General features: G+C 42.5%; 1 protein-coding gene across 3 annotated transcripts; it reads left to right on the top strand.

Annotated features, from left to right (window-relative positions):
* The first annotated feature begins 661 nt into the window (after positions 1-661).
* On the top strand, positions 662-11,839 carry LOC109887988 (uncharacterized). Of its 3 annotated transcripts, none has more exons than XM_031815935.1 (6): positions 663-831; positions 1,098-1,427; positions 1,545-1,823; positions 2,037-2,087; positions 10,956-11,084; positions 11,410-11,839. In XM_031815935.1, the coding sequence occupies exons 1-6, from the start codon at positions 771-773 to the stop codon at positions 11,448-11,450; spliced, it is 891 nt and encodes a 296-aa protein (XP_031671795.1). In that variant the 5' UTR covers positions 663-770; the 3' UTR covers positions 11,451-11,839. The 3 variants fall into 3 exon arrangements, with proteins under 3 accessions (XP_031671797.1, XP_031671795.1, XP_031671796.1); XM_031815936.1 differs by having other exon boundaries at positions 682-831; positions 11,413-11,836; XM_031815937.1 differs by lacking the exon at positions 2,037-2,087 and having other exon boundaries at positions 662-831.
* Positions 11,840-12,125: the final 286 nt, after the last annotated feature.

The raw sequence follows: 12,125 nt of genomic DNA, 5'->3' as shown, positions 1-12,125 counted from the left end.
AGCTTTTGATTGTATTAATTTATTGCCACCGGGGCCACCTTGCTAACTGTACACTCTACAGCATTATTGTAGAGGGTTTATTAACACATTAGTTCTAGTAGCTATGCTGGATGATCTTAGCCAATATGGTGAAAATTATGTAGGCTGTGTGTCGCGGTTAGCGGTTACGATATGAAGGTTTGGTTGGAAGTGTTTTGTCGTCTGGTCACAGACAGCTGAGGTGTGTTGCACTGGATCCCACAAGCGAAGGGAAAAGGTGAGAGGAGGAGAGTGTAGATGTGAGAAGGAATTAACAAGCAAAGTGATCATGCTGTTTGTTTATGGCTACGATGAATGTGACCTGTATTTGCCTGTGATCAGGGGTGTATTCATTCTAGTATCATGTAGTAGCATAAACTTATCAATGTTACACTGAGCTGGGTGACTGGAATATGAATGAATCATCCAATTAAACGGCACCGACCACCACTTGAATATGACCACATTAATGCCAAATCCCTGCATCACTAATACAGACTCTCATACATGTGAAGAAGGCCTTCAACTGCTGGTGAGCTGGAGGATTCTCACCAAGGTGTCAGAAACTAGATTAAAACCATGACCACTTTGAGGAAGTGATGCTATAGTGATGAATAGCGATGCTGCTGTATGGTGAGAAACTCATAGTGCTGAGACACTCTGACAGAGGAAAGAGACAGAGAAACACACACACACACACACACACAGAGAGAGGAGAGAGACAGAAACAGAGCAGAGAGAGAGAGAGGATCATGGCTGACATCCCTCAATCATTTTTGGGATTGCTTGTGACCGTTTTGTACCTGCTAACAGGTAAGACAGAGGAGAGAGAGTAAGAATATGTCATTAGAGATCATAGAACACATTTATTTCACACGGCCAAACTAGTTCAGTTTACATTTGACTAATATTATGATGACATTTCTGTTGTGTATCTGTTTACTCTTATCTTCACTATTGTATAATAGACAGTATATTACACTATTATTCACACTGAAGAATATCAATAAGAATACCTATGAAATATAATGTCATCTGTATTACCAGTTAATAATTATCTGATGTCATACTCCTTCCAGGTGTCAGTGGAGAAACTCTCTCTATGTTCTCCGGAGAGGGAGATGATGTCAGTCTGCCGTGTAACAATGTGGTTTATCCAAACTGCTCCTCTACTACATGGAACTATAACAGAAATGGATCTACTGGTACTATTCAAGAGATCACATTGGGGGAGATCAAAGTTGACCAGACAGAGAGAGCAGAGAGACTGAGTTTAGGGTCTGACTGTTCTCTACATGTTAGTGATGTCAGAGCTGAGGATGTTGGACTCTACATCTGTCAACAGTTCCTTACAGAGACTGGACCAAAACATGGAGGTGATGCTCCTGTTCATCTGTCTGTTCTAACTAGTGAGTATTACTGTTTAAATCAGAGTTTAAATGTCACTGTGTATAAGTGTGGTGTTAATAATCATATGTAATGTGAAAACAACCAACAAATACTGTATACCTTTTTCTCTTTCTCAGTCTCCTCTACCACACCAGTGACAGATCTGAAGCCTAATGTAAATATGACATTACGGTGTTCTCTGCTCACCGATACACAACATGGAACGTGCCGGTCAAGATTTAGTCTCAGCTGGGTCCCTAATCCAGGTACTAATGCCCAGGACACACAGGATTCTTCCTGTGACATCACTCTGACTGTGACACTCCAGAAGAAGGACAACAACAGGAAGTGGACGTGCACGCTGACTGAAGAGGGAAATGTGAAGATCTCCATTGACTTCACCTCCACGTTCTCAGGTATGAGTTCTTGTTATGCTCCTATAATCTGAATAAGTTCACAAGATCTGTGATGATATTAAAGTTGATATCAAACCTGATCCTTTCTCCTGGTATTTGTGATATTAGTGATTGATGATGAATTTGTTTTGAATCCTACTGCTGTCTGATGATGATGATGATGATGGGTTATTTAATAAACTAAAAGAGGATGTTCATCTCCTACTGAATTAGATATTGAAGAAAAGACCACTGATAGTGATGATGTCATCTCTACTGTCCCAGGTAAAATACTCCCATCTGTATGATGTGTGCAGACATAGTAAATGTTTTATCTGTCCTCTGGATACATAGAACTGGGTACTGTGTTTTCCTTGCTGTGTCAGGGTTTGAGACTGGGTCCAGAAAGACACCTGATTTGATTTGACACTTTAACTTCTTGTCTAGTGCTCTAGAGATTGGAGAAAGATGTAACAGATTGAGTAGAGAACTCTACAGGCAACACAGAGTCAGTGGATGTGGATCCATTACTCACCAATGAAAAGTGGTCACCCTGTTTGTTTTCCACTGCTGAAGGGGCGACCCAGAGCCCAATGTGAGACTTGAATGCAAGAAATGATTATGTGTTGTCTTAGGAAATCAGCATTCTCTGTGTTGATCTCAGCATCCCACATTGTCTCACCTCCGAGGAGCCAGAGGTTACATCCTGTAGGTCTGATATCTGATTGGTGGTTAACTTTACATTAATGCCATTGGTCAACATCTCAGATGCTTTTAAAAAGGTCTAAGTTTCACAGTTTTTTCTCTTTTTGATCCTGAACTGCTGTGGTGAGACTCTCTCTCTACCTCCCGCTCTCTCCACCTCCCGCTCTCTCTACCTCCCGCTCTCTCTACCTCCCGCTCTCTCTACCTCCCGCTCTCTCTACCTCCCGCTCTCTCTACCTCCCGCTCTCTCTACCTCCCTCTCTACCTCCCTCTCTCTCTACCTCCTCTCTACCTCACTCTCTCTTTATCCCTCTCTCTCTACCTCCCGCTCTCTCTACCTCCCGCTCTCTCTACCTCCCGCTCTCTCTACCTCCAGCTCTCTCTACCTCCCGCTCTCTCTACCTCCCGCTCTCTCTACCTCCCGCTCTCTCTACCTCCCGCTCTCTCTACCTCCCGCTCTCTCTACCTCCCGCTCTCTCTACCTCCCTCTCTACCTCACTCTCTCTTTCTCCCTCTCTCTCTCCCTCCTTCTCTCTCTCCCTCTCTCTGTGTCTCTCTCCCTCTGTCTCTCCCTCTGTCTCTCCCTCCTTCTCTCTCTCCCTCTCTCTGTGTGTCTCTCTCTCTCTCTCTCTCCCTCTCTCTGTGTCTCTCTCCCTCTGTCTCTTCTCTCTCTCTCTCCACCCCATGGACTGTTGGGAAATTGCCCTTCAGGCTATGATTTCTCTCTCTCTCCTTCTCTCTTTCTCCCTCTCTCTCCCTCACTCTCTCTCTTTATCTCTCTCTCTCTCTCTCTCTCTCTCTCCACCCCATGGACTTTTGGGGCATGGCCTTTCAGGCTATGATTTCTCTCTCTCTCCCTCTCTATTTCTCTTGCTCTCTCTCTCTCCCTCCCTCTCTCTTTTCCTCTCTCCTCTCTTTCCCTCTATCTTTCTCTTGCTCTCTTTCTGTCTCTCTCCCTCCCTCTCTTCCTCTCTATTGCTCTCTCTCTCTCTCTCCCTCGCTCTCCACCCCATGGACTTTTGGGAAAGGGCCTTTCAGGCTATGATTTCTCTCTCTCTCACTCTTTCTTTTGCTCTCTCTCTCTCTCTCTCTCTCTCTCTCTCTCTCTCTCTCTCTCTCTCTCTCTCTCTCTCTCTCTCTCTCTCTCTCTCTCTCTCTCTCTCTCTCTCTCTCTCTCTCTCTCTCTGTCTCTCTCTCGTCGGAGTGCATGCTGGGAGTGCATGCTGGGAGTGAGTCGTCAAGCAGGGGTGATTGTGAGAGCGAATGGAATTTATTTTTTCACTCTATCGGGTTTTTGTATGTATATATATATATATTGATTAGTTTAGTTGTTTTAAGGGTATCTTGTTTAAACTATCACTAAGCACGTATAGGGGTGGTGGGATCTTTGAGGTTGGTTTTTCGCGAGGGCACAACCAGCGGGTGGGGCTGGTTGCTATGGCCACTCGCGGAAATGGAGAGTTTGAAAAACTTAGTCGGAGGCATGGAGTAAAGATTCCTGCTGCGACAGGGTGTTCAGTGGAAGAATGTAGCTTGGCTGTGGGTGCTATCATTGGGTATGATAGCATCAAATCAGCCTCAAGGATGAATAGCGCTGTAGTGATATTCTTAGATTCAATTGAAAAGGTGAATAAAATAGTTGAGAGGGGTGTTGTGTTGCGGGAGACACAGACGCCGGTATTTCCGCTTATGAATCCTGCGAAGAAAGTCATGCTTTCTAACGTGCCACCATTTGTTAGAGATGAAGTGTTAGAGCGAGAGTTATCGCGCCATGGTCAAATAGTATCTACAATAAAGAAGGTTCTTTTTGGATGCAAATCTCCGTTGTTGAAACATGTCGTGTCTCATAGGAGACAAGTGCATATGATTTTAAAAAAGGAAGGAGATGAACTGAATTTAGCGTTTAGCTTTAAGATTGATGGATTTGATTATGTCTTCTATGCATCTACTGAATCAATGAAATGCTTTGGATGTGGAAGAGAGGGGCATTTGGTGCGTAGTTGTCCCGAAAATGAGCGCGCTGAGCCTGGTAGTAGTTTTAGTGCGAGTGCAACTAACGCACCACCGCGAGGGAATGAACATAATAAGGGTACAGGAGAAGAGAGAAGGTGGGCAGATGTGGTTGGAAAAGCAGGAGAGGAAGGCAGTGTGGATACGGGGGCAATTGTGGTAGATCAGAACAAAGAGGGAGGGGAAACAGTAGGTGAGATTGCGACTGCTGTCGCTGAGGTGGTGTTGGAAAATGAAATTGGAAGTCAAGAGGAGATTGAAATAATGGAAAAGGAAGCGGATGTTTTCAAAATACCGAGGAGTAAAAGGAAGAATTTAAGGGGTGGTGAAGGGTCTAATTCTAAGAGAAAGGTAGAGTTTGATAAATCAATTGAAGATGAACAAGGTGTAGAGATGGTGGAGTATTCTTCTGGGGAGGATAGTGAGAGTGAGTCGTCTGACGCTTCACAACAATATAGTGAGATAAATGGGGTGGAAGGGAGGTATGGGATCGAGAGGATACGTCAATTTTGAAGTTGACAAAAGGGAAGAAATATATGCAGGATTACAATGTAACTGATTTTTTCCCTGAACGTGAATTGTTTATTGAATCAGCAAAGTTTCTGATGTCAAAAATTACAGGGGGAAGTTTGAAAAGCCCTGAAATTGCTAGACTCAAGAAAGTGGTCACAAGAGTGATAAGTGATGTAAATTCTAAAGAAAATGAAAGAGTTCAGTTGCAGTCTGAACTCTGTAAAGAGATGTGGTGGCTGGATCTTCCTCTGTATATTTTTTTTATCCATGAGCAGTTTTAAGATTTCTTCTTTAAACGTAAATGGGGCAAGAGATGTTAAAAAAAGAGCCATGGTGTATGAGTTAATTAGGGGAAAGGGAAGTGACATCATTTTTCTACAAGAAACGCATAGTAATTTGGAAAATGAAGTTATGTGGCAACAGGAGTGGGGGGGGGACAGTGGTGTGTAGTCATAAAAACTCAAAAAGTGGGGGTGTGGTTATCTTGTTCTCAAAAGGGTTTTTGCCATTGTCATATGAGGTTGAAGAGGTAGTTGAGGGGAGGTTATTAAAAGTTAGAGCAAGGTATGAAAACATCACTATGTGTCTGATAAATGTATATGCCCCAGTGGTGACAGTTGAGAGGGTATGTTTTTTAGAGACACTATCAAATACCATTGAGAAATGTAACAAAGAAGATTATTTGTTTATTGCTGGGGATTTTAACTGCACAGTTAGTGATTTAGATAGAAATCACCAAGAACCTCATATAGCCTCAAGGATGTTTTTAAAACGCCTCATTGTAACAAATGAATTATGTGATATTTGGCGGAGTCAACATGTAGGAACAAGGCAGTACACCTGGGCGCATGTGAGAGAGAACATCATTTCTATGGCCAGGTTAGATAGGTTTTATGTTTTTGAGCATCAATCTCAGGTCTGTAAATCAAGTGTGATAACTCCAGTGGGATTTTCTGATCATTGTTTAATAACAGAGGTGGTGTTCATTAACGATGTAAAACCCAAAAGCGCATACTGGCATTTTAATATAACTTTATTGAGTGATGCTCACTTCAGGAAATGTTTCAGTTTTTTTTGGGAGAGGTGGAGGTCTCAAAAGGCCAGTTTTGTATCCATTCAACAGTGGTGGGATATAGGGAAAATACAGATTCAACAATTTTGTAATCAATACACGAGGAATGTCACCAAAGATATCACCAGATCAATGAAAGCCCTAGAGATTGAAATAGTGGAACTCATGACGTTGGTTGAGACCACAGGAGATCGAGGCCATACTCAGGCCCTCAAGAGGAGAAAAACTGCATTGGCAGACCTGCTGGGTATCAGAGCACAGGGGGCACTGGTGAGAAGTAAATTTCAGGGAATATCTGAAATGGATGCCTCATCCAAATTTTTCTTTGGTTTAGAGAAAAAGAATAGACAAAGAAAAATTATTCATTGTCTCAAATCAGCTGTTGGACAAGAGCTCACTAGCCCTAGTGAAATTAGAAAGAGGGCAGTAGAGTTCTATGCTGAGCTCTACAAGTGTGAGTACAAAGAGGACAAAACAGTGACACAGCAGTTCTTTGATGGGCTCCCAAAGGTGGCTGCAGAAGCTCAGGTTGAGCTTGAGCAACCATTGTCTTTGCAGGATTTATACACTGCATTAAAAGGCATGGAAAATGGAAGGGCACCAGGCATTGATGGGCTTCCCGTTGACTTTTTTAAGTCTTTTTGGGCTATGTTGGGAGAGGATTGGTTAGAAGTAGCTAATGATAGTTTAACCGGAGGGTTACTACCAATAAGCTGCAGAAGGGCTGTCCTCACCCTACTGCCCAAAAAGGGTGACCCGAGGGAGGTGAAGAACTGGAGGCCGGTGGCTTTATTGTGCACTGATTATAAGATATTGTCAAAAGCTTTGTCCAACAGGCTGAGGGAGGTGATGGGGCAAATCATACATACGGATCAGTCCTACTGTGTTCCTGGCAGGCAGATAGGGGATAACATTTCTCTGATTCGTGATTTTTTGGACGTCTCTAGGGCTATTGGGTTGGATGCTGGTCTAATTTCAATTGATCAGGAAAAGGCATTTGACCGAGTTGAACATCAATATTTATGGCACACGTTTGAGGCGTTTGGGTTCAGCTCTGGTTTTATTGCCATGATAAAGGTGATATATGGTGACATTGAAAGTGTATTGAAAGTTAACGGTGGTTTGAGTGCTCCTTTTAAAGTGTGTAGAGGTATTAGGCAGGGATGTTCTATGTCAGGGATGTTATATGCCATTGCTATAGAGCCACTACTAAATAGCATTAGAAGTCGCATTGCAGGGGTGTGCCTTTCAGAGGATGTTCCTCCTATTCGTCTCTCAGCCTATGCTGATGATGTAGTTGTGCTAGTGAAAAATCAAGCGGAGGTGGATAGCTTGGGTCTAATGGTTGATCGTTTTAGGGGAATATCCTCTGCAAAGGTAAATTGGGAAAAGAGTTGTGCGTTACAGATTGGAGAATGGTCTGGAGGGATCATGGCTTTGCCAGGGGGGCTAGAATGGTGTAAGGGAGGTTTTAAGTATCTTGGAGTATACCTAGGAGATGAGGGGACTATGGAAAAAAATTGGAGTGGGGTGGTTGAAATGGTGGAAGGGAGGATGAGGAGATGGCGTTGGTTATTATCTCGTATGTCATATAGGGGGCGCACTATTATAGTTAACAATGTGATTGCATCTGCACTGTGGCATCGGTTGTCAGTTTTAGAACCACCATCTGGCCTTCTGGCTAAGATACAGGCAATTATTGTGGATTTCTTTTGGGATAAATATCACTGGGTTCCACAAAGTGTTTTGTATTTGTCAAAAGAAGAGGGGGGACAAGGTCTTGTACATCTTGCTAGTAGGGCTGCTGCTTTCCGGTTTCAGTTTATTCAAAGGTTACTTTATGGACCGGAAAATGTGGTGTGGAGAGGGGTGGCAGGTCTTATATTACAGGTTAGGTTTAAAGGTTAGGTTTAAAGAAGGCTTTATTTCTGGTTGATAGTAGCCAGATTTCTAGGGAGGGAGTACCTCCGTTTTACAGAGGACTTCTCAGAGTGTGGAGCATAATGAAGGTGTCCAGACGAACTTCAGTGGAGTCAGTGCATTGGCTGTTGGAGGAACCTCTGGTGTATGGGGCAAGACTGGATTGTACAACTGCAGCTGTTCCACATTTCTCCAAGATTCTGGTGAAGGGGAAAATCATCACCTTAAGACAGTTAATGGCCATGGCTGGGCCCGCCTTAATGGATAGAAGACGGGTGGCAGAACATTTGGGGATGAGGTCGGAAAGGATTGTCGGACAAATGCTGGGGAGCTGTAGGAAGGCTCTGTCAGCGGAAGAATGGGGTATGCTTAGTAGCCACAAGAAGAAGGTACAAGATGAAGACGTCTCATTTCCAAGACTAGGGATTACACCAGGTATCCCAGAGTCAGAAAGAAAGGCGTTATTGCTGGATTTGAGAGGGTTGGAGGAGGTGGGTTTGGATGAGGTGAATGGGAAGGACTTGTATAGGGGGTGTGTCAAGGTTTTGAATAAAGATACATTGAAAAATAGAAAAGACACTCCATGGAGGGTAAAATTGGGCATTGATGATAGGGTAAAGCCAGCATGGAGGGCACTGTACAAACCACCGTTACAAAAGGGTACTGGTGATATGCAATGGAGGGTTTTACATGGCATCATTGCAGTTAATGCTTTTGTATCTGTTATTAATTCAGATGTTAGAGATGGATGTCCTTTTTGTAATATAAGAGAAACCATTTTTCACTGTTTTATGGAGTGTGAGAGGATAAAACCTCTATTGGAAATGATGGAATCTTTGTTTAAAGCTGTAGGGGAATTTTTCAATAACACTGTTTTTATTTTGGGGTTTCAATATAGTAAACAACAGAAAAGAAAATGTCAAATGTTAAATTTTATTTTGGGACAAGCTAAGATGTCCATTTTTCTGAGTAGAAAACACAAGATAGAAACGGGATATGGGAAGGATGTAAGATGTGTTTTTAAAGGATTAGTGAAAGCAAGAATAAAAGTAGATTTTGAGTTCTTTTCAGCTGTAAAAGATCTCCTATTATTTGAGGAGAAGTGGGCCTACGAAAGAGCGCTTTGTTTTGTAGAGGAGGGGCAATTATTTTTTTCTGATGAAATAAGTTGAATGTATATGTTATGTATGTATTTTTGTTTAGGAATTACATTTGTTGTTTCATTTCTGAAAAGGCAGTGTGTCTTTTTATTTTTATTTTATGTTAACACTTGAGTAAAAAATAAAGGTTTTATAAAAACTCAAACTCTCTCTCTCTCTCTCTCTCTCTCTCTCTCTCTCTCTCTCTCTCTCTCTCTCTCTCTCCCTCTCTCTCTCTCTCTCTCTCTCTCTCTCTCTCTCTCTCTCTCTCTCTCTCTCTCTCTCTCTCTCTCTCCACCCCATGGACTTTTGGGGCATGGCCTTTCAGGCTATGATTTCTCTCTCTCTCTCTCTTTCTTTGCTCTCTCGCTCTCTCTCTCGCTCTCTTTCTCCCTCTCTCTCTCCCTCCCTCTCTATATCACTCTCTCTTTATCCCTCTCTTTATCCCTCTCTCTCTCCCTCCCTCTCTCTCTTCCTCTCCCCTTCTCTCTCTCCCTCTCTCTGTGTCTCTCTCCCACTGTCTCGCTCTCTCTCTCCACCCCATGGACTTTTGGGAAATGGCCTTTCAGGCTATGATTTCTCTCTCTCTCTCCCTCTCTCTCTGTCTATCTCTCTGTCTCTCTCCCTCTCTCCCTCTATCTTTCTCTTGCTCTCTCTCTCTCTCCCTCTCTCTTTCCCTCCCTCTCTTCCTCTCTCTTGCTCTCTCTCTCTGTGTCTCTCTCCCTCTCTCTCTCGCTCTCCACCCCATGGACTTTTGGGAAATGGCCTTTCAGGCAATGATTTCTCTCGCTCTCTCGCTCTCTTTCTCCCTCTCTCTCTCCCTCTCTGTCTATCTCTCTGTCTCTCTCTCTCTCTCTCTCTCTCTATCTTTCTCTTGCTCTCTTTCTGTCTCTCTCCCTCTCTCTCTCCCACCCTCTCTTCCTCTCTCTTTCTCCCTCTCTCACTCTCTCCCTCCCTCTGTCCCTCTCCATTTCTCTCGCCCTCTTTCTCCCTCCCCCTCTCTCTGTCTCTCTCCCTCTCTCTCTCTCTCTCTCTCTGTGGTTTCTCTCCCTCTCTCTCTCTCTCAACCCCATGGACTTTTGGGGCATGGCCTTTCAGGCTATGGTTTTTCTCTCTCTCTCTCTCCATGCTTAGAATAATGTGTTGAAATGCTTCTTAATGCTTTGAAACTTCAGCTTGATGCCTTGTATGTGAAACCGGTAATTTTACCAAGTAATTAAACACAATTCTAGTTAGAATTCCAATCTCATGACAACTATTTCATCTTAGTCAGCTAAACAACTCATAATTGTTGCATATGGTTCAACCATATTCTCTTGCATGTTACTATTTATCTTATGGAGTCAGATCTACATTATAATAGGCTAATTCCATGGTCTTTTTACAAGTTGAATGTGATGTATATATAATAAACTGTATATACACTATTCAAATATGTCTGTCCACGACACTACAGCCTCTTCTACTTGGCTGTGGTGCCGTTCACCCTTCTCTCTTCCTGTATGAATTTCTGCTTCTCTGTGAAGCCAAATACCAATACTCCAGGTTTAAGGTGTTATATAACCTTTCTATTATTTAGTGGATGGTGTGAACAATCATAATCCATTACAAACAAATGAAAACACTCAGCTAGATCGTTGGTGTTCAGACAGAGGAGAAGTTGTAGAGGTGTTTGGCTGATGGATATTGGTCCTCAGCATCTTCTATTGACCGGTGTGTGATACAAACTCTACTTTCATTTAAATCAATCTAAATGATTGACTGTGTTTAATCCCTGTCTGTCTCATTGTTCAGGTACCAGTAATGCTGTTAAGTTGCCCATCAGTCACATCATGCTCTTTGTGGCACTGACCATCATGGCTACCATAGTCACTATTCACACAAGGAGGAACCGCCCACCCAAGGCTCTGCCCCCACAAGCAGGTGAGAGTAACAGGCATTGGTCCAGTTCCATTTAGGTTCCTAACTCCTCCCACAACATCAGAGTTCACAGATCTGAAAGGACTGTATAGACCTAAACATTATGAATGGTTCCATCAATCCATAGAACACATGGAGCAAACAACACATTACATTCACATATTCTGATCTTCAGATGTGTGAACTGAAATGGAATCAGGACATGAATAGTCCTTTGACGTAGTCATCTTGTCCATCTAATCCCCTATTAACTAGTTCATCTTTATGGTCTGCTATAGAATGAATGGTGAGACATGTTGTCTGATGTGTTGTTTTGTTCTCTGTATAGAAGAAGCCTCTGGTATTGAGATTCATGTCCTGGAGGAATGACCCCCTGTTCCTCACTCTTCTCCCTGTGCTGGACTAACTGTCTGTAGCTTTATTGATTCAGTAACAGAGGACATTATACATGTTTTTAAAGCTGATGTTAATCTATTTTAGTGCATAGTGTGGAAGATGTATTAATTTGTAGTTGTGTTCTCTTATTTTAGTATCTTTTTAAAGACCTTTATGTAGTAGGGATTCAAATATCAGCAAACCTTGGTTGATGTTTTACATTTTTACTGTCCATTGTGAAGGACGTCAGCATGGAGAAATTCCTTGGTTTTGTTTAATTAATAAGTTGTGTCCTAAGCAGACTTAAAATGAGCACAATGCTTCTTCTAAAATGTATATTAATTACGAAAACTGTTTTTAAATAAACTAATAAAAATACAGTACTTCCAACTTGTCACTTACAGGTGTTTTCAGGCTACGCTTCCACAATGTAAGGTAAAGCATGAATGCATTGTCCCTATTTCATTTACAACCTTCGTCTAGTCAGCAGCAAAGATAGATTTGTCTGTCCTTTACTGAAAGCCTATTCAGAATTTCTATGACAAAATAAAGAATTTGAAGCAGTAGAAGGCCTAGTTTACCATAGCCACCAGTTCTTCCCGTTGACAATCCAAATGACTTTAGCCTACAGCCTTCCTTCTAAATAATGTTGCAGACTACTCCATTTAT

The sequence above is a fragment of the Oncorhynchus kisutch genome, unplaced genomic scaffold (genome assembly GCF_002021735.2).
Source record: "Oncorhynchus kisutch isolate 150728-3 unplaced genomic scaffold, Okis_V2 scaffold708, whole genome shotgun sequence".
NCBI lineage: Eukaryota > Metazoa > Chordata > Actinopteri > Salmoniformes > Salmonidae > Oncorhynchus > Oncorhynchus kisutch.
Note: the sequence above shows the minus strand (reverse complement) of the source record. Positions and strands in the feature narration are given on the sequence as shown.

Bases quoted from the DNA above. Each gene is read 5' to 3' on its own strand.
- LOC109887988 (XM_031815935.1), top strand. From the start codon at position 771: ATGGCTGACATCCCTCAATCATTTTTGGGATTGCTTGTGACCGTTTTG. The intron at 832-1,097 runs GTAAGACAGAGG...TACTCCTTCCAG, and splicing joins CGTTTTGTACCTGCTAACAG to GTGTCAGTGGAGAAACTCTC. The intron at 1,428-1,544 runs GTGAGTATTACT...TCTCTTTCTCAG, and splicing joins TCATCTGTCTGTTCTAACTA to TCTCCTCTACCACACCAGTG.